The sequence below is a fragment of the Penicillium canescens genome (assembly GCF_028828765.1).
Source record: "Penicillium canescens strain IBT 15451 chromosome Unknown utg000010l_segment0_segment0, whole genome shotgun sequence".
Classification (NCBI taxonomy): domain Eukaryota; kingdom Fungi; phylum Ascomycota; class Eurotiomycetes; order Eurotiales; family Aspergillaceae; genus Penicillium; species Penicillium canescens.
Window position 1 is genome coordinate 4782766 of NW_026703972.1, and position 19979 is coordinate 4802744.

At 47.1% G+C, this 19979-nt stretch overlaps 2 protein-coding genes across 2 annotated transcripts; one reads left to right on the plus strand and one right to left on the minus strand.

Annotated features, from left to right (window-relative positions):
• Window positions 1-10465: 10465 nt before the first annotated feature.
• N7446_012708 (uncharacterized protein) lies at window positions 10466-10921 on the minus strand (the record flags this gene model as incomplete). Its single annotated transcript, XM_058521450.1, has 3 exons — window positions 10466-10615; window positions 10676-10702; window positions 10757-10921. 3 exons carry the CDS (start codon window positions 10919-10921, stop codon window positions 10466-10468), a joined length of 342 nt encoding a protein of 113 aa, XP_058366816.1.
• A 5964-nt stretch (window positions 10922-16885) lies between these two features.
• On the plus strand, window positions 16886-18124 carry N7446_012709 (uncharacterized protein; the record flags this gene model as incomplete). Its single annotated transcript, XM_058521451.1, has 1 exon — window positions 16886-18124. One exon carries the CDS (start codon window positions 16886-16888, stop codon window positions 18122-18124), a length of 1239 nt encoding a protein of 412 aa, XP_058366817.1.
• Between the last annotated feature and the right edge of the window lie 1855 nt (window positions 18125-19979).

Consider the following 19979-nt stretch of genomic DNA (forward strand, 5'->3'; position numbering starts at 1 on the left):
CTTCTGGCAGTGATAGTGATCCAAATACTCTCTGGACTCTCTCAAAATTCTCAAAATCGCAATCTCGGATCAAAAAAGGTCTAGAATCTTCTTCTTCAATCCTTTCTTCACCAACCAAACGGGAGATTGAGAGGACCTATGAAATGACCATAAAAGTGGTCCATCATCATATTTTTCTTCAGAATCGCTGCGACCAATTGGAGGCTTCTAATAAGAAACAGATCAAAAAACGAGCAGTCAAGCATAAGTTTACTAGCCAGAGGGGCATTTTCGGGAGTCGGGAGGATGGTCAGGATGATGTGGTTGTTGAGGATGATAGTGATAGTGAAGATATATCTTTGCCAGAGGTGCCTGAAGAACCACCTGCAGAACCTGCTTTACCCTCTATGCCTATGGTTAGGCGGCAGGTCACCTGCTCTGGATGTGGGATTAAAGGTCATACCTATGTTAAATGCCCTACACGTATTAAATAGCAAAATGTGAGTTATGTTTGTGGTATTAGTCGTGGTGAAAAATTGAAGGTTTTTTGATTTTTGGTGGGGTCGCTCGGTCAATTCGGTCGCTCGGGCAATACGTTATCACGTTAGTCGCTGCAGCATGCAATACTAAGAATTACACTCATTTCTATGATCTCAGGCCGACCAATGGTCTATTGTAGAACTAGCGCGTACCGTATCTCTTGGAATCGACATAATATCCAAATTACGTATTATTCGTATTATATTGCCCACAGCTGGGATATCGTTAATTATTAGTGTATCAAGTTATACTATATTAGGTTAAGCTTTATGGTAGTTCTCACCGCTTTCAAGAGATATAAGTACCACACTAACATTTATAAGTAATCCGATCTGCGTACTGAACTCAGCAATCAAAATAATCTTCCCTAATCGCATCGTTCAATATGAAGCTCGTTACTGCGGTTTTCGGTCTGCTTCTGTTGTAAGTCATCTGATGTCTCTAAGTACGTATGCGATGTTATGCTGATCTAGTGATTGTTTCACAGTGCCTTTGCAGCCCAATCTGCCACTCCTGGTCCTGGTACTAAATCTATCGGTGTGAGTGGTCGTTCGGTGTACTTCACGAAGTAGTGTTATCTTCTTCGAGGAGTTAGCTGACGTAGTCTGGGTATCGGTGATCTAGGAATCTTGCTCATCTGATGATGCATGCGCGTCTGGTGAATGCTGCTGCGCTGATTATTCCCGTGATTGCTCTCAGGGGATGGTACGTTTCTCCCCTTATTTCAATATTATTTCGTGTACTTGGATGCTCTTGGCTTACTCTTTCTGCGGTTAGTTTTGCTGTGTAAGTTTTTTTAAGTGACCCTATAATTCGCATACTAACCGGCCTAGTGATTCTTACTGGACGAGAGTAACCTAGGAGTGCGTAAATGATAGTTATTCTGAAAATGACAAAACACGGGCCGTGTCAGGGAAATATTATGTGACTCTGTTATTTGTCACGTGTCTTTATTAGTTATTTTTTAGACTAAGTTAATAATAGCACTTTATTGGTGACCTCACGCAGTCAAGAGGAGCAAGAAGAGTGTACTATGGCCATACCGGGTCACCTGTCGCTGCGGTCGTAGACCGTAGCGTCAGATAGGGCCCAAATGACCCGGCCAAACTAGGATGGTGGAGGGGACGGTGGTGGAAGCAGCAGAGACAGCGGGGCCGGCGAGCCTGTCTGGAACTGGTGATTGAGCTTGTACAAAACTGACGCGTTCGCCGTAAAATACACCCTGAAAGACTCTGAGGCCCATCTCCCTAGCATCTGAATCTGGTCGTCGAGTATCCCACTATCGTGCGCATGCTGAGCTGCGCCCTTCCGAAAACTGTGACCCGAGTAGCCCTCTGTCCGTAGTCCAAGCGCTCTTAGCTTAGTAGATAAGGTCGAGAGGAAGTTGTTGCGACTGAATGGTCTTCTGTGGAAGGAGAACAATGGGGCGTCGGGCCCTCTAGGATCGAGAAGTAGCAGCTTCTGAAGGGCATCAACTGGGCAAGCGCCGTCTCCCGTCTTTGCAAGAATAATTTACACCCCTTCGTGGCGGCGGTCCGTCTCACTGCGCTTGAGTGTGAGTTGTGCGTGGTCTAACGAGGAAGAGAATCCGACGTCGGAGCGAGTTAACTTTGTGGCTGAGAAGATAGAATGTGTGCTAAGGTCTTCAGTCTTGTAGGTGAATTTTCCGAGGCGGAGGAATCCAGAAAATGCTACCCGGCACGCGGTTGCGAACTTCAAGTCGTCTAGAAGGTTCGCAGACATCTCCAAGAGCCGTGGCGGGAGTGCGGCGAGGCCCGCGGATAGGTTCGTAATAGTGTCACGCGAAATAGGTTTTCTGACTCGTACTTTTGTGATGGAATTGAGTCTCCTCGCACCGTCTATGAGATGTCGAAAATGCTTGTTATCGAAGAGTTTATCGTCAAGGAAATTATCGATATGGTAGGCTCGGAGAGCCGTTAGGTCGGCGAGTGCGGTGTCAGGCTTGACGGCCTTTTGGCTGGCGTTACCAAGGAGTCGTGAGCTAACCATGAGGTTAATGAATGTCTTGACACTGGACATGCGGAGCAATTTTGTAGCGCGCAGTGCTTTTCGTAGCTGCGCTGAACGGAGAGGTAAACGGAACGTGTGTTGGCGCAGAGTCCGTTCCAGAGCAGTTTTAGGTGGCCGGCATTGTGCTTAGGACCTCGTGAAAGAACCACGCGGGCGGTTCAATACCGAGAGGTCCTGCCAATGGGGACAAAGGTTAGCAAGTGTCTTCAAGATTGTTACGTGGGAGCGCGTCTGCTAATGTATTTTCCCCGGAGGGAAGCCAGTGTGGCACGATGTGGATGTCTCTCGCCGCCGCTAGGATAAGCAGGCTCTTCAGACGTGCGTTAGGCGGACCATGAAGAAAGCCTTTCTTGAGTCCCGTGTGCGCTGTGGAGCTATCCGTGTAGATAACGAGAGTACGATGGAGCCAATGGTGGTTGAAAAGTAGGAAGCCTTGTAAAATAGCGTCTACTTCGTTCATATTGATTTGCGCATGTGCGTCTTGAGCAATGGCCAATGTGGCAGCATTGCTTGGATGAAGCTGGTGACAATGGGCCAGCCAGCAGTATAATGTAGACTAGGATGAGAAGAAGAAGAGCGCCTGGCCTGTACTGGAGGCATCTGTGTAGAGATGCGTGATGTGGCGGCGGAGAGACAAGCAGTCCCTCCACCATTCCAAATCGTCACGTACCTCGTAAGGGATACGGCGGCGCGCACTACTCCCATGCGGGAAAGCGGCCTGGAAGGTGTATAGAAACTGTATTCTTGTTCTTCCAAGTCGTACAACTCTTGGACAAAAGGCTAATAAGCCTGTGAGGCGCTCTGCTTGCTTGAGGGAGAGACTCGCTGCGTTCAGGGCAGCTGCGGCGTCCAATGTGGCGCGGCAAAACTTATCTGGCGGCAGACGAGCTTCCATTGCAATGGAGTCGATCTGGATACCTAGAATTTTAACACAGGTTCCTGGCTGGTCCTTTTTGTATTGCAAGGAATACGTAGATAGTCGGTAACTCTGTTGTAAACCTCATCAAAAAGACCCGCGGGGTCGGACACTGAGGGAGACTGAGTAACTAACCGTCTAGGCAATGATTGATATGGAATGCAGGGAGGAGACATCGGAGTATCCAATGGAGCGCCTCGGCGAAGAGGTTGAAGAGAAACGGGGCCGTTGCGAGGCCAAAGGGGAGGAAGCATTCGACATAAGTGGAATCGGTCCACTGGAAGGCAAGGAGGTGCTGGTTATCCTCGGCAACGGGGACGATTCGGAAGGCGTCCTTCATGTCCCTCTTGATTATTGTGCAACCTGGGCCAGCTTGTATGACCTGCTCGTATATGTCATCGATTGTCATGTATTCGATAGCTGACCAGAGTCCGGCATGCCCTGGTTAAGCCCTGTCCAGGGGGCCAGGATAGATCATGGATGCGGCGCCATCCCCCTTCGTGCTAAGGGATTAACCCAACCGGTGAATGAAGGAGAGCCGAGAGACTAGTCTAACACGACCGAGGCTGAGATCCTCTGCTAGTTTGGGCGTGATCATGCCAGGTTCATGTATGTGATGGTTGGAGGAATAGCGAAACTGCTTCTTGCCCCTATAGCCGACCTGAACACCGTAGGTCAGAATGCCAGCGATAGTGGACCCGAGATCGCCCGGATAGTAGCGTAGAAGATTGCTCCAGCCTTGCGCATGCAGTGGCGACGGAGAGAACTGTAGCCTTGGGAGCTCTGGGTTGAAAACGGGGTATTGAACAGCAGTGTTTGGTCTCGGTGGTTGCCCCTGTGGTACGAGATTTAGAAATATGGGATTGAGAACAACGTTGTCGGTGTCACTAGTGCAGTTCTCAAGGGCTGTCACTTGCTATTTCTTCTTGCGGCAGGAGGAGACGCCATGCTCCCTTAGCCCACATGCCGTGCACTCATGACGTCTCTTACAGCCTTCCCAGGAGCACCCTGTCGTATTGAACTTATCGCAAACTTCTGTCTCATTATTCGAAGATCTGGTATCCCTAGCTTGACGAGGCCGGGTTGGAGGGTTTGTTGGTGTCTTTGCAGACAGGGTGAGATTGTGGCGGAGGTATTTCTCGCGAAATGGGCCTGTGATCAGGTAGTTGTCCGTCGATAACTCTCCTTCATCCATTACGTATTGGTGGAAATCAAGGGCAAGTGAGCGGACCGCTTCCGACCACTGATAAGTCTGAGTGAAGTCCAGGATCTGCCTCATAAACATGAGTAGATTGGGAACTGCTTTAGGATGTTTTTCGCCGAAGAGATATCATACAACGGCCAGATAGGCAAGAAAGCAGGTCTTCGATATTTGAGGGTTGGGGCCCCAGTCCTTAAGCGACGCTGCTGCCTTCTTGAAGCCTACTGTGCCTCCCAACTCGGTCATCGTGAAGACTCTGTCCTCCTGGTCTAGCTCGGTGACTGACTTCTCTTTGAAGCGTATGAGTTCAGTCGCCTTCAACTTCCTCTCAAAGACGCGAGTAAGGAGGGCGGCGGAGACACCCGGAAATATGTCGATGGGTGGTTTGACTTCGGCAAGTGGCTGACGGTTTTCTTCGAGATTATCGTCATTTTGTATGTCCACACGAGGCCTTGCGGCGGAGGTCGGTCTCCGCTACATCCATTTCAAGGCGCCTGGCCCTGTCTCTCTGTATCTGTCCTAGCCAACTGGCACGGTCTGCCGCGCCCATGGTTTCCCAAATGTGGGCCGGAGGCCAAGCGGAGTCGAGTGTGGCGGGCGTGACACTGCTAGATTGGCCGAACGTCATAGTGGAGAGCAATATAGTCAAGGCTTATCGGTGCTATAGCCGTAGAGAAAGGATGTGATACACAAAATCAAGACTTGACTGCGTGAGAGATGACGAGCTACCCGCAGAGGCAAGCAACTGACTCCCGTGAGGCAGTTGTAGGAGGAAGAGGCGTAATGTCGGAGTAAATATCACGTGAGGCTACGGGCGTTGTCACGGAAGACGCGATGGATCACGCGTCGTAGTGACGCCTTGGTCTTATCTCCGATGCGGCGATAGAACTCCCAACAGCGATGTTTCACATTGGGGATGGGCTGCTCCTAATTCCAATAGCATGAAAATCGTCGGTATCCGTGTTTTGGAGCACAAAAATTTGCGCGAACAACTGATATAGCACAGCAGAGGGCGCGACAAATCACTCACACTACCAGGATGAATGGACTTCCTTGCCGTCAAGCTCGCAATCGAATGTCCATACCTGTTATTGGTATTACTCCACCTAAGGTATGCTGGCTAGTCTTAAGCGACGGGACCAGGAAAGATGTGTAGGCCATGGCTTGTGCAGAGCACTAACAGGAGTGCGGTAGCCTCGGGGGCACTCTAATGCGATGCCTTGGTTCACTGTCATTCATTAGCTTTCAGATCGGCGAGATAGTGCATGACTCACATGTTCTGATGGTCAAAACTAGGGACGAAGAGACGGCAAAAAGCTGTGGCCCTTGCGCTCCTGCCTTGTTGTCGAATTTCCTCGGTTATATTTAAATCGCATCGACTTCAGGATCAGTAGAATCCAGACAAGTCAGGCTAAGATTCACATAACTGCGACGCGGGTATTCGCGCTCTCTTAGGAATACCTGTATCTCTCACAAGCACTGTCTGGCTTGCTAATCCACGATGTATTCAATGAATGTCAGTACAGTGGCAATTTCAGTATGGGATCAATGGGGAAGTACTTCTCAAGTGGCTCAGACACAAGCCCTCTCGAATTTGGAGAGTCAGGAGAATAAATTGTAGAGCAAATTGCCGGGGTAGAGGACGTATTTATAGGCTTATCGGCTTCTGTGACTTACAAGCTTGGTACCTATCCTAATTGAGGTCCATTGAAACTCATGTTTTCTTTTTGCCGCAATATTTGCAGCGACATCTTTGATGCCTTGAGATGCTCAGCGAGAGAGAGAGTAAAAGTGGTGTTGAGAAAAAGGATGCTGAGTTGGTCAAGAAACGTTGGCTGACTGTTGAATCTTTCACGGCTCTCTAAAATTCAGGCACTGAGTACTATTCAATCCGCAATGGCAGGCTCATATTTCTTGTTCTGATACCTCACCTGTGATGACTCAACGTTGAATCACCGAAAAGCGCCTACAATTTCGTCCCGATAAGTATGTATTTCTTTTTCTTACCCTCGCTTTAGTGTGGTGTTGGTTGTGTAGAGCAATGAGTCTGTCCGTCTAGACTGCAGAACGCGAGGTCGTTCGACCCGTCAACCCGTTGAAGCTTGGCCACGCGTTGTCAACACTCAATTTCCGAACTTGCGACCGTGAAGACACGCCTATTTTTTATTTTTATTTATTTTTATTTTTGTTATCTTTTTCAACTTCTTTTTTTGATGACTATAAGTTCTACAATATTCCATTTGTCGGATATCTAAGGCGTTCAACGAAAAGGAAAGTAGTGTCTGGTTGAAATACATATCCTCAACAATTTTGAAATGTCTGACTATGAAGGTCCTCTTGGCAAGAAGGGTATGTCAATGAACGTGAGGTGTTTTAATTCTCACTCTCTGAAGAGGTACTTTTACAGCTATTTCTAGTAGTAAAATACAATAAGCGAGAGTGCGATGTAACTGCAAGAGTTCCATGGTATAGAGCACCCAATGAGCCCTACATGGCCATTGCGCATGAATTCAGAGACGTTGAGGCCTCAGGCTTGGTGAGCCAATATCTCAACAAAAAGGTGCTACGCTGATTGACTTTCATGGTGAAAGTGAGAATGAGTAACCACCTACGTCTGCTAGTCTATAGAATCCTCTAAGAATTGATGGACATGCTATTGCCCTGACACTCGACTCTTCCCTACGATCAAGATGGATGCCCCTAACAGCACGTCAAACCAGGAAGTAGAAGGAGATTAACAGCCTAGTGCATTGCCCATCGTTTGTGAAAAAGACAATTCGCAGGAAACTTCTGATCATGTCCCTCCACTGCTAAGTAAAGCGGCTCAGCTTCCAATGCTCTTGCTGACTGCAGCAGCTCTCTCCCTCGCAACAGGAAGCAGAAACAAGACATATCTTGGCGACCGAGCCCTTTCAACCTATTTTAAAAGTGCTAGAAGACCTCGAGCGCGACGATCCCAAATTCGCCTTTCCCGCAGCTCGACTTGTCGGGCTCTATCGACGCCTATAGGATTCGTGTGTGTCCAAACACATCGATGGCCAGAAGCTAGACCAGAGCAATCGTATCTTGGAGGAGGCTAGCAGACACCTGACTAAAGAGAGGGACGGACTTCAGCTTCGCCACGACAAGCAGCTGTCTCGGCTGCGCTTTTTCGAGCAGGCACTGGAATCATCTCGGGTTCGACTGACTCGCGTACTCGATGCCTGGCATCACCCTTCCAGACTCAATCTACCAGGGTTCTTGGACAACGCAAGAGAAGGTTGAAGGATTGTATATTCTTAATTATTCTATTTCTTTTACAGTGAGGAAAGTACCCAACGATGCATCCAACTATGTTGTAATGAAGAGAATTACCGCATGGAAAGCACCTTATATCTTTTCAAGAATTCATATTGTAACTTTGTGGAATGTGTCTGCGAATAATGCCGCATGTCCTAGTGACGCTTTTATTAACCCAATATATTATAAACAAACAAACCACGGATCCAGCGACAATGTGGGCAGTGTAGCTAGCGGAGAAAGTGTCAATTAACTCGGCCGTCCCGCATTGCATCACGACAGTTACCCGAAGTGGATGTCGCCAGCTCGTACAGACCACCAAACCTTCTCCCCGGAGACCGCTTCAACAATCTTTGTGTAGTGTCGGCGTCTTCCATTCTGCTTCGAATGGCCCTCTGGATGCTATCGTTCCTTGTTAGATCCAGGGATTTTGCCAAACTGAAGTAATTCAGTCCGGGATTGACCACAAGTGCATCAATAATCGGGAAATGTCCACCCTTGACTGCCAACGTCAATGGATCCTCAGTATCGATTTCTGACGCTTACATCAATTCGATCATGGCTTAGTAGTGCTTGGACCATCTCCAAGTCACCACCACTGGCGGCAATGCAGAGAGCAGTGTCGTGAGTTGCGATCGTACTTTCATTGATGTTCAGACGTGCGCCTTGCTGCACTAAGAGTCTTACCACATCGAGATGGCCATGTGCAACCGCTCGAAAAATAGGCGGATCTATTACATCCCTTCCATTGATCTCCACACCCTCCATACTCAAGCAACCGTGTTCACGCGACCGTGATATGCAGCCACGGAGATTGGAGAGTGGCCTCCAACACAGATATTCAGACTGATCCCTGGCACCGCAAGCAGCCGTCGTAGGAGCACGGTATCCAACCTGGCCGCGGCGTGGTGGAGAGATGTAGACAGCGTCTCGAATCTCCCGCGGCCTCCAACAAAATTGACGTTGATGTCTTTCTCGGCCAACAGCCTTTCGGTTATCTCGTCGTATGACGAGTAAGTAGACAGCCAAAGTGGCGTGTTTGTCTTTGCAGTTCACGTTGGCACGGGGGTGACTTAGGAGCAAATTGACCATTTCCAGGCGCTTGTTTCGAATCGGGAGATGGAGCGGCGTATAGCCATTGCGGTTCGCCATACGCCCACGAGCAGAATGGCAAAATGGAACGGCCTCGTGTGTATTGTGGCAGAGCCCTTTTAGCTGATTCGAAGCTTCCTGCTTTCTTATGGGCTGAGATAATGAGTTCTGTCGTATATTTCAGAAACCGAACTGTCGATCACGGAAGAAGACTCGCTAATCCCAGGAATCCGGTCTCTCGTAAGAGAACTGGTTGAAGTATGTGATAGTGCGCCAGCCAGCCTTGCATGGCTTGTTCCATGATGCGGGTTTCATTTCGCTGGGTTTGCTTCACCTCGCGTTGATGCTCTAGGTTCCAATTGGAAGTAAAAACTTCTGCCGAAACATAGGTGACAGAGGCAATCACCACCAAGAGAGAAGCGTAGATGTTGAATTTATGATAGAAAACAAAACATCCAATAAACAACTTGGCCACTACCGGGGCGATATTGAGAATAGCCATTTTTAGAATATTGTTCAACGCTCCGCCCTAATCGATCGACTTTACAAGCTCTGCTAAGTCATTCTCGATGTAGAAATTCATCGGTAGATTCATGATGACAGAAAGCCGTATGTGATTTACCGGTAGGAAAACCATCTGATCGAGATTGTCACGGGTGCTTCCATCAGCCCTAATCCAGCTCCGCCACCAACAAGCTGCAACAAAGCACACTTTCCCAATGAGGCGTATAGCGTTTCGTTAGGAAAATACTATCGGCAAAGTCGGCTAACCGCTAGTGGATCAGAATGTTCAGAACTCGTTGACACGCGATACAGACAACGCTAGTGGCAATATAGAGCGTTCTTTACGATTGTTCCTAGGGATCAAGTATATGAAAAATGCTAAAGCCCTTCGAGTAATTCCACTATTACCGAGAGAATGGAGTCGTTCTCTACGAAAACTTTTGATCCGAGCAGCACTTTTATTCTTTTTCTTATCTGAATCGGACTCGCTGTCAGACTGAGCACTGTTATCATCCGAATTCGGACTATTGACCGCGCCGTAGGCTGATTGATTTCCATGTAGAAAGGGGCGCCACTCGTCCGAGAACTTTTTCTTTCGCTGCCTGATTTCCAATAGAATGCTTATCATGAGATGAAAAGAGTGTTGATTCTGGTAAAGTATATACTGAGGTCGAGGGGGTTGAAATATCCTGGAGCATAGCCCTGACTCGGAGGTTACAAACCCGATGTGGCAAAAGGTGGCAAAAGGAAGGGTAACTCAAAGAGGGAAAGTATTGCATGACGCTAAATCCTCAGTAACCCCAGAGGCACCGTTTAAGTCAATAAAATACTGATCCCCATATTCCTGATAAGTTCCAACCTCCTGTAGACATGTCGCTTAGTGGGGCTTGGCAGTATGAGCCAGTCAGGGTCAGTATGTGCACCTAGCAGAAGCCCTTGGTAGTCCCATACTTAGGAGCCTGAGTGTAGTCGATAGCACCGTCGTTGATTGGATACCAGCCATCCTTTCCTTGTTGTACACAATCGCCGTTCCACCTGTCTCCATCAAGACGCTTATGCTGAATGGCGACACACTAGTTATAACTTATTAGATAATTTTCAGACTGCAGTTATCAGAAGCGTATTATACTTACTTTCTGAACGCCAAAATCATACTGACCCTAAAATACTATTAGCTGTGCAAACCTTACGGGCAATGGGTGAAAACACTGTACCTCTGTATTGGGAACATTCCTGCGGCAAGCATTAAAAGTAAGGTCCTTATCCGCTTGCCAGGTATTTCCAACCTTGTAAGCACACCAACACTGCTGGTGCTCATCAGCAAGTACGCCCAGGAAGGGAAGTAAAGAAAGAGTAGCAAGAGTGGCGATGATCTGCATTGTGAAACTTGAAATGCTTTTGCAGGGCTTATGTTGTAGTTTGAAGTAGTAAAGGGTTCTGAGTAGTAAAGGATAACCAGAAAGTAGTAACCAACAGTAGGTTTGGGAACCTGTCCCCTTTTATAATTTTGCTGGCTAGCTTTCTGAGGAGTATAAACAGTTCCAAAGGTGCTAGTAGGCTATATTTACTTAGTGTGAGTTGTATATTTACCGTAAGCACATGTTTTCTAGTCTAGTTGGCGCCGGTAATCTAAATTATTTGCTCAAGGTTCCTAAACTGTGGATGTGGGAAGACCCACCACTAACTTACTGGATTGTTCAGAATGTAAAAGAAAGATTATATCTAGGCCTAAAAACGCACGGAAAATATCAATCCGGTTGGGCCTTATCAATTCTAGCATTATTTTGTGCAGACCTGGATAATCTATTTTCATGTGTCCCTTTTGTTATGCGGGGGGAGGAGGCGATTGTGCTGTTTGGGGCAGAGAAAGGACACGCAACTGACAAGCAAGTGCCAGCGAAGGGTATACTATACTGATACTAACCAGTGTAGTATGGTATGCAGCACAAATACTAACTATTCCCTGGCTGATCGAAGTCGCCATCTTGAGGATTAGAGTAAAACCGGTAAGAATAAAAAGCACGCTATGGTTGTAGGCTAAATGCGCTAAACTCTTATTTTACCGCAAGTAACACCCGCCAATCTTAATTTCTGCTTAAAGTATGGAGTACCTTAACCTTCACTGCAATAATCCGAAATAAGGTATGGCAGCCCCCGATCTCAGAGCAGGGCAGACAGAGAAATCCACAGAAGCAGCCTAAAACAACCTGTCGATGAAAGTACCTCGTACATTTTTAAAGCAAATCTACGAACAATCCCCTGGGCAAGATAACGAACATTCTTGTTGTAAACCAACACTAGCCATGCCTGCAACATTGGCTTTAATCTGTTGCTTGTGCGGTACTTCGACGCTATATGTTTGTTGTTCCCTGTCTCTATCATCCGTTTGCATTTTCCATGCGAAATTAGCCGATATGATTTGCATGGAGTGTGGTACTGCTTCCCAGCCTAGTGGTTAGCAAGGTGTCCCAGAAGCACAGTATAATCGCCCATAAGCCCGCCACCCCTCCTGCGTTGAGAATTCCTCGTGAAGCCTGTTTGGTCTGCGAGTACCTGAATCCATGCGGCTGTTAAGTTGAGTCTCGCTCCGTCAAGTGGAGGCTTTCTCGCCACTCTAAAGGCTGAGTAATCACAGATAGCCCAGGCCAGACCAAGCTGTGCAAGGGCTCAAAGTTTGCAATGAATTTTACCCATCGTAACCGAGGTAGACGTTTCGAAGCCCCATTCGGTATCCGGTTTGAACCTACTAAAACAAGTTAAGAAAGTTATACACTTGACACCAGGCTGGAGTAATAAGGAAAGGATAGGCACGGTAGGGATATAGTTACCAGATGGCAGTCAATACGTGTGTGCAGTAGTGGGTATTGGCTTACTCCTGCTGCACTGATTTGAAGGCGCATTCTGCCCCCTAAACTACTACACCGGATTTAGCTAACTCAAAAACGACTTCACTTCTTGACATATTTCGGAACCGAAATAGTCGTATTCTTTTAATTTAAAGTTCCCTTATTCCAATGTCTCGACTGTTTTTGATTAAAGGGTAATTTTCTGCGAGATAGGTAGCTGAGAGACGATTAAAGAAGCTCTGATGGCTTGATAACTACGTATTAATAGGAACTGTAATATAACCTACGGCATCAGAAAATCAGCTTTTGAATCATGCTTTAGACTCCACGGTATTGTAGCACTTGCAGAGAGAGAACTTGTTACACTCATGCGCGAGGAAAAGTTTAATGCCCCGAAAATTCGAGTAACCCCACTTCCTTGCTGCCTGGCTCCATTTCAGAACAAGTATCTCATACAGTTGACGCCACGATACTCAACGAGGTCAGCCCCAAAAACTGCTTAAGTAATAGTCCAAAAAGCATTATATAACGCTCGCCAGGTCTTTCGAAGCGGCTGTCTTCCTCTGTGACCTGTACTACATTGATTTACTTTTAATTCATTTCAGTGATCTTTCAACCACAGAAATGAGACCTATTTACTTTGTTCCTCTTGGCATACTGGCTCTCCCAGGATGGTGCAGGCCAGTCTCTGATCCCCATTCTAGGACTGCTGATGTGGCCCCTGTCTCTCCAAACTCCCTCACTCCTAAGGGAGATGTACCGGGATCAACCACTATGGTCCACCATCTTCCGGAGTATGAAAGACATCCTAATATTTTGAGAAAATATGACCTGACTCTTATTAGGAACTTAGATGCAAATACACATATTCTTGAATCTCGTGCCACACATCCAGTGATAATTCCAGGATCTGGAACCTCAACCTCGCAAATCGGTTCAATGGTGATTAAAATCGTTGTCACGTCAGCAACCGACATAGCCTTCAAGATTCTCAACGGCGAGCAAGGCGTGAATCGTTTCACTATATATGATATTTTGGGGAACGTTACAGTAGTTTTCGAAATCAGTTATACCTCCACACTCTTACGACTTGATTGCCGGAAACTAATTCCGACACTTACGAGTCCTGATTGGATATCATGTCGACATAGGCTTTTTAGACCGCTTTCCAAAATAGTATCCGTAACTTACAGTACCATTGTGAGACATCAGGCTTTGGTCTCTTAATGCGATGATCCCTTTCAATCCATCACCATTGGCATGCACCTTATGAGGACATCGAACTTTCACCAGTTGTGCAAGACCTTATCAATTCACTTGTATCGACCAAAACTCCATCCGAAATATACCGCGAGATTCGACAGATTCCGGAAGGAAAACCAGTGACTAGACATCAAGTCTACTATCTCTGGCAGAAAGCGAACGCGGAAATCTGGCAGCGAGACCTAGACCCCTTCATTTCGGCTACCATGCTTCTTTCTGAAAACAGTCACTGTCGCGATCACCACGATATCTTCACGGCAGGAAACCTGAGGGCATTGGGGTTTTTCGCGTCCGAAACTATCCAGAAGCTTCGCAATACAGCCCCACGTTCCGCTTGCATATTGTCTGATCGAGCTGCTAAAGCCCCCGCAGGCCAATTTAGCCGAGGGGAAACCCGTCCGTGCGGATCCTGGGGCGATGACATACATTATTCAACAATTTCTGTAAGGGTTTACTCTCTTGTTTCCAACAGAACAAGCAGGGTAAAATGCCACGTGCATGCGTGCAAGGGGGATGCAAATGCAGCCAGTAAAGCCAAACGTGCCCAACAAAGAGAACATGCCTCTATGGACTTCGACTATTGTATCACTTAAGTCCACGAAAATATAAGGGGTAAAAATAAGAGAAAAAACCATTATTTATTTTGCTATATTGTAGTTTCACTTAGGCTATGTTAACCGTGAGAGATACTAGGATTAAACCCTCTCTTGATCCAAGATGATTAGTTGTATATTCTAGTACCGAGTCCGCATCGCGAAGAATATTATCGCTGAAAATGCGCCCAATAGGAGACACCTTTTCCAGAATTACAGAGTCAGCTGCGCCTCACTAGCGTAGAAGGATCTGCTCGAGATAATGACTGTTGCTACTGTTTCAATACTGTCCAAGAAAGTGAGCTCTATCTGGTGGGGGAAGCCGTTGATATACCCAATATCCTAATCCGGTTATGTTGGCTCCCATTACCAGTCTTGAGATTGAACTTTACAATCTCACTATCCATCTTTCAAATCTCATCGTACTCGACCGTCTCATTTCTAATACTATTCCCGTTTGAATGAAATCCTAGCTCACTAGGTCGAATTATCACAGTATACAATTAGGCAGCTCGATCGTTATCAGGGTGAGGCGGTAACAGCGATAGTTGACCCTTTCTTTCCTGTACCGTCTAGCAGTTCCGTCAACCTCCAGAGCCATATAGGTTCTCTTATATTTATAAAAAAGGTTTACGGTAGTCGGCACATGCCGCAGGCTAGGTGTTGTGCAACTCGCCGCTTTTTGTCCTTGGGTCATTAAATACATCGCACTCAACTGTCCACCTGCTTCTTTCCATTTGGTGTCTTTCCCCCAGATCTAACTCTCCAGCAACGGTTGTAAGGCGTGTGCTCGGAACCTCGGGCTCGGCTTTCCATGCATTGAAGGGAAACCATGTTCTCCAGCAATCGTAACCCCCTTTCCACGGGGAGAACGGATACTTTCTTCTTTAACTTGCAAGGCAGGATTTAATCCTTCGATTTCCGAACCCTATATCGGAATAACCTGATTCGGAAGCGCCTACAGACAATCCGTAGTAACGGGTCTAACGTGCCCGGTATCCCGCGTGTGGCGCCGGGGTAGACGCAAGCGAGGAAATAATTATATATCACCACTTCATATGTCAATAACCATGTCGTTAGACTATTATTTCAGGATACGATGGCATAGATAGCAAAATAGTCCACCAAAGTGATTTTGATAAAAAGAGAAGTTTGGGAAGATGGAGATAATATACTTCCGTTTATCACGTCTAAATTACGGTGGATTATATAGTAATGTTGCAAGGGAAACGTCGAAATTACTTAGAACTAGGATACGTTATTTCTTATGCTAAGAAAGCCTACCCTAGCATTCAAGTGAAAATGGTCGGTTGTTGGGATATGAAGTGAAATTTATCGCATTTACCATGCGTTTTGGTGCAATCGGGTTGACCGTGAGATCGGGTTGGCCATCGACTACGTTGTTACTTTCCTTCACTTAACTTAATGTATAATTCATCGAACAGAGCGGGCACGTATGTTAGGTATGCATATTACACTATGCAACATTTCCTATTTAATCTAATGCTTTAAGGAAGATTCCTCAATCTAAGACAAAGAACACAAAGACGATCAGGATGATTTCTATGTACACTATTTATTCGGGACGAATACGATTGTTTTCCGAACCTTTTAATTGGTTTCTTAACTTAAAGTGTAATAAGCAGCGCCGCACCGGTAGTTGCGCCTAGAACAAGTAGGGTCTTGCCACGTTTTATAATTGTTTAATTAAGTGGGCGCCAAAGACTCGGTAATAATCCCACCATTGCTGAACGGCATGCTAACTTGAGCTAAACTCTTCGTCTTTTTGATCCACTCGCCACGCACGTGCCTACTGTTACAAGAAATTTATCAGTGGGTGATAATTCGCTATAAATCTCGCCAGCCAAGGAGGGGAAACAATTCGCTCTATTTGATTCTCAGAGTAACACCAGCACTGCCTGGCCTGACTATTTTATGTATACGTCGGATCTCTAGTCCATTTTCTTATTCCAATTTTGACTTTGATTTTGCGCTAGGCGTCAGGACCAGCTTTTAGAAGCATACCTGCCTTCGCAGGTTCTGCCAAGGTAGGGAATTCTCAGAAAGCGTTCGAGAATATGTTATTAACGGCCCTTTCTGTGCGCAAGCTGTGTGTCCCTCCAGAGAAGGTAGCCAGTGAAGACTAATTCACGGCCTTCTACATACACGAGGATTTCCCCCGCGGACGGTTTTTATCGGGGCTTGCTATTCTAGGAAAGGGGCCTCAGCGGGAGGCCATGCAAGATTAGGACCATGCATATGACGACCTATTCTATAGAGCCCAGAAAAAAGACAGTGTTATCAACACAACTCACGACCACAAGACAGCAGTCCTCCGGTACGTCCTCCGTTCATACTTTTTCTAGGACACTATTCCCGTGGGAGAAAACATCCATAAGGGCCCATGACTAAATGTAGACCACAGTCAAATCGACAACTTTCAATAACGCCGGGGCACTAAACCTTCGGTGGGCTAGGCAATCTGAACACGTCTATAATGGAGTCTCCTCGAATCTTTCCATTCGTTCGACCGTGGAGAAACTCCACAAAACAGAAGAGCAACAAAAGGTGTAGCCTACCTCGGCCACCCGAACTCGGGTGTACTCTCTTCCACAATCATGTTCAAAAAGATATCGGCCTGATGAACTTGACCCGCGGAAGCAATATCTCGGAATCATCAGAGAATGTGAAGGACAAAGAGAACAAGGGCATCAGACCGCAGGAGATGTTGATCAAGATGGAAGATTCCCTAGGACTACACTTAACTAGCGGAGCCAAAGAAAAGTCCATCCAATATCCACCATCTGCAGGACCAGTGGAGAGCGCCAGAATGTCTCCAACAAACCGCCATCAAGGAACGGTATCCTCCATCTCCATACCTAAGCAAACATCACCCGAGCCATCCACACAAACTTGGACTGTTTTTCCTCGGGAATCACGACGGACAATCATTGCCGTCGACACAGCCGTCTCTTCTGATGGCGAAGAGTCGGACGTTTGGCCTTTACCTGACAACCAGCCATCTACTGTACCACGCTTTAGCGCAGCCCTACGCCGTTTCTTTCCCGAACTGTCCTTTACCGACTTCGTATCTGTGTCTTCGATAGGAGCTAGTGCTGGTGCCCATCAGCAAAGCGCCGGGCTAATCGGGTTCTCGTCGAATTTTGAGACAGAACTCCGCGAGCGGGTTCAAACCCTCTACAAGACTTCGGCTAATGCTGTTGATATACTAGCCACAGACGTGAATGAAGCTCTGAAGCAAAAGACAGCATCTTCGCTGTCGGGCTCCGGGGATTTATTTGACTGCGCCTCGTCTTTCTATAGTAGCCGGACTTCTATCGCGAGTGTTGAGACAGAATGCTTCAGGCCAGTCACAAAAGAACCTCATCGATGCTCCATTCTCTCACCCGTTGCGGCTGGTGTCTTTGACTATGCTGTTTCGGCGTGTTCTTTGCGAGCTCCGACGTTCGTCCCGCCAGTACCGACTGAATCGGCATCTAGCAAAGGCAACGCGTCAGGCTCTACCTATCCATCGTGCTCAATTTCGCCATCTCGACGCACTTCAATTTTCCCCAAGCTATCGTTTAACGACATCAAGAACAAGCCTCTCCCCCTCGAGCCCGGCGAAGATCCCGGTCCGCTAGCCATCCACCGCAATCACTACGGCCCCCTATCTGCAACAACAGTAGCTTTGCAATCATCCAGATTTCATTCGACCTATCATGACCACGAGCTAAACCACAAGACCACAGGCATGCACCGAAATAAATCTGGGAAAGCATGTCATATATGTGGAGATTGCACTGATCATGATCTCAGTCGATCTTTCTCGGGCGGTCGCATTGAGCAGTCAGAAACCGGCAATGGCCATCGTCTGTAGCAAGTTCCGACATTAGCGCAAGCCGCAGTAGAACTGGAATATGCCCTAGCCAACATTACAAGGGACCCACTTATCCAGCAACGGACTCTACTAGTACTAGAAGGACCGCTGCAGATCAGTCGGCACAGTGGCGAAATAGTCGTGACGCGACCGCGCCAGCGCACCTCTCGATGAATCCACACTCCAAAATTCACCCGCTCAAATCGTTTGAGAGCAAGAGCATCCACAGAACAGTCAAAACAGCTGATGATGTCATGAACAAGCTCGTTATCTTCTTCAATTGGCTTCAAGGCCTCGAGCATGGGTCGGAAGGGCTCTACAGCCAAGGTCTGCTTCTCTATGTCGCGGGTTTGGGTCTGTCTGGCCAGCGTGGTCCTGTCTGTTCATATCTTATTCTTACCAGCAGCGGGGTTGCAATACCGAGAAGCGGGGGCTCCCCAGTTGACGTTGGCTGTGTGTATAGCGGTACTTCTCCTTGTGTATCCGTCGTTTCTGGCGCTTTGCTAGGATTATCCATGGCTGATAGTGGTTCCACAGTCGTGGAGCCAGTGTCCCTTTATACTATGACTTTGCTCACTCCGATGTAAATGAACATGATAAGACCAACGTAGTCCCTCAGCTATTTTGGATTCAACCAGTTTTCAACTTTCACTCCATGTTCCGTCCCTAAAGCTACTTTTTTCCGGTACCACCGCCAAGGCTTTAGTGGGGAGGAATTATTGAGCAAGCCGCATCAAAGTGAGAGTTGCAGTGTTTCTCATCCGATTATGCCGCCATATAGTACAACGAACATTACGATCTGCCGTTCAACAGTCCAAGTATCGAATGTGACCACACGTGGCAGAGTACATGGTTATCCTAAAGCATTTCCCACTTACCACTCTGAGATTCGAATCAACGAAAACAACACAAAGAGGGTAGAGGCCCAAAGCTCATGAATGAGCAGCTCCCCTAGAAATGCACGGCTATCCACTATATAAGAATAAAAGACCCCCAGGCCAAAACAGTTCACGCAACAAAGCTTAATCTGTATGTTTATACGGGTGTCGTCGCAACCCCGACGCTGTGGAACCTCCTCTATCGGTTCAAGACCAGCGAGGTTCTGGATTGGACTTGTTTAGTAAGGATGGTGAGGTGTAGGCATGGCGGAAGTTGATGGGGAAAAGAAAGACTGGATGGTGGCTGCTTTTAATACGAGTGAGAGAGCAGCGGCGGGAAATTCATTAGCCGTGAACTAAGCAATGATTGCATGCATGGTTAAAATAAGACTGCTGGTGGTTTGGCGCACAAGCAGTGCTCCCGCGACGATTCGGTGCCACAGAAGCAATAGTCATTAGAAGGGGCCTGTAGACCTGCCTTCTTTGGCTCGCTCTGCTTCACTTTCCAAGCCAATAAATATTGCTTTCCCCTGGCGTGAATCAAGGTCTGGTCAGGATTGAAATCTTTGTTTATTCCTGGTGGTCTTTTGCTATTTCGTTCTGCATCGAGAGCCGGTATTGTAGCTCTTACGTTTCTAGTTTCTCCAGATGAATTCACTCTGCGTCATGAAATCTGAGCTTCTACATAGGAAAGCTTAAGATACTCGCTGCTCTTCATTAGTTCAACACGATAAGCCCTATCAAGACATTGACATTAACCACTGTATGATAGCCAACTGGACTGATCATTTTATTCCACTTGAGTTGCATGACAACATTTTCCATTTTGACAAGCCTGATTTGGGTGAGCGAGAGGGTTTACACGCTCCGCTTGCGCACCACTAAATACTATCTCTAATCAGCTTGAGCATCTCGGAGTCTTATGCTCTTTGCGGAAACTGTAGGCGAGTTACGTTGACAACGAAGTACAGGACTCT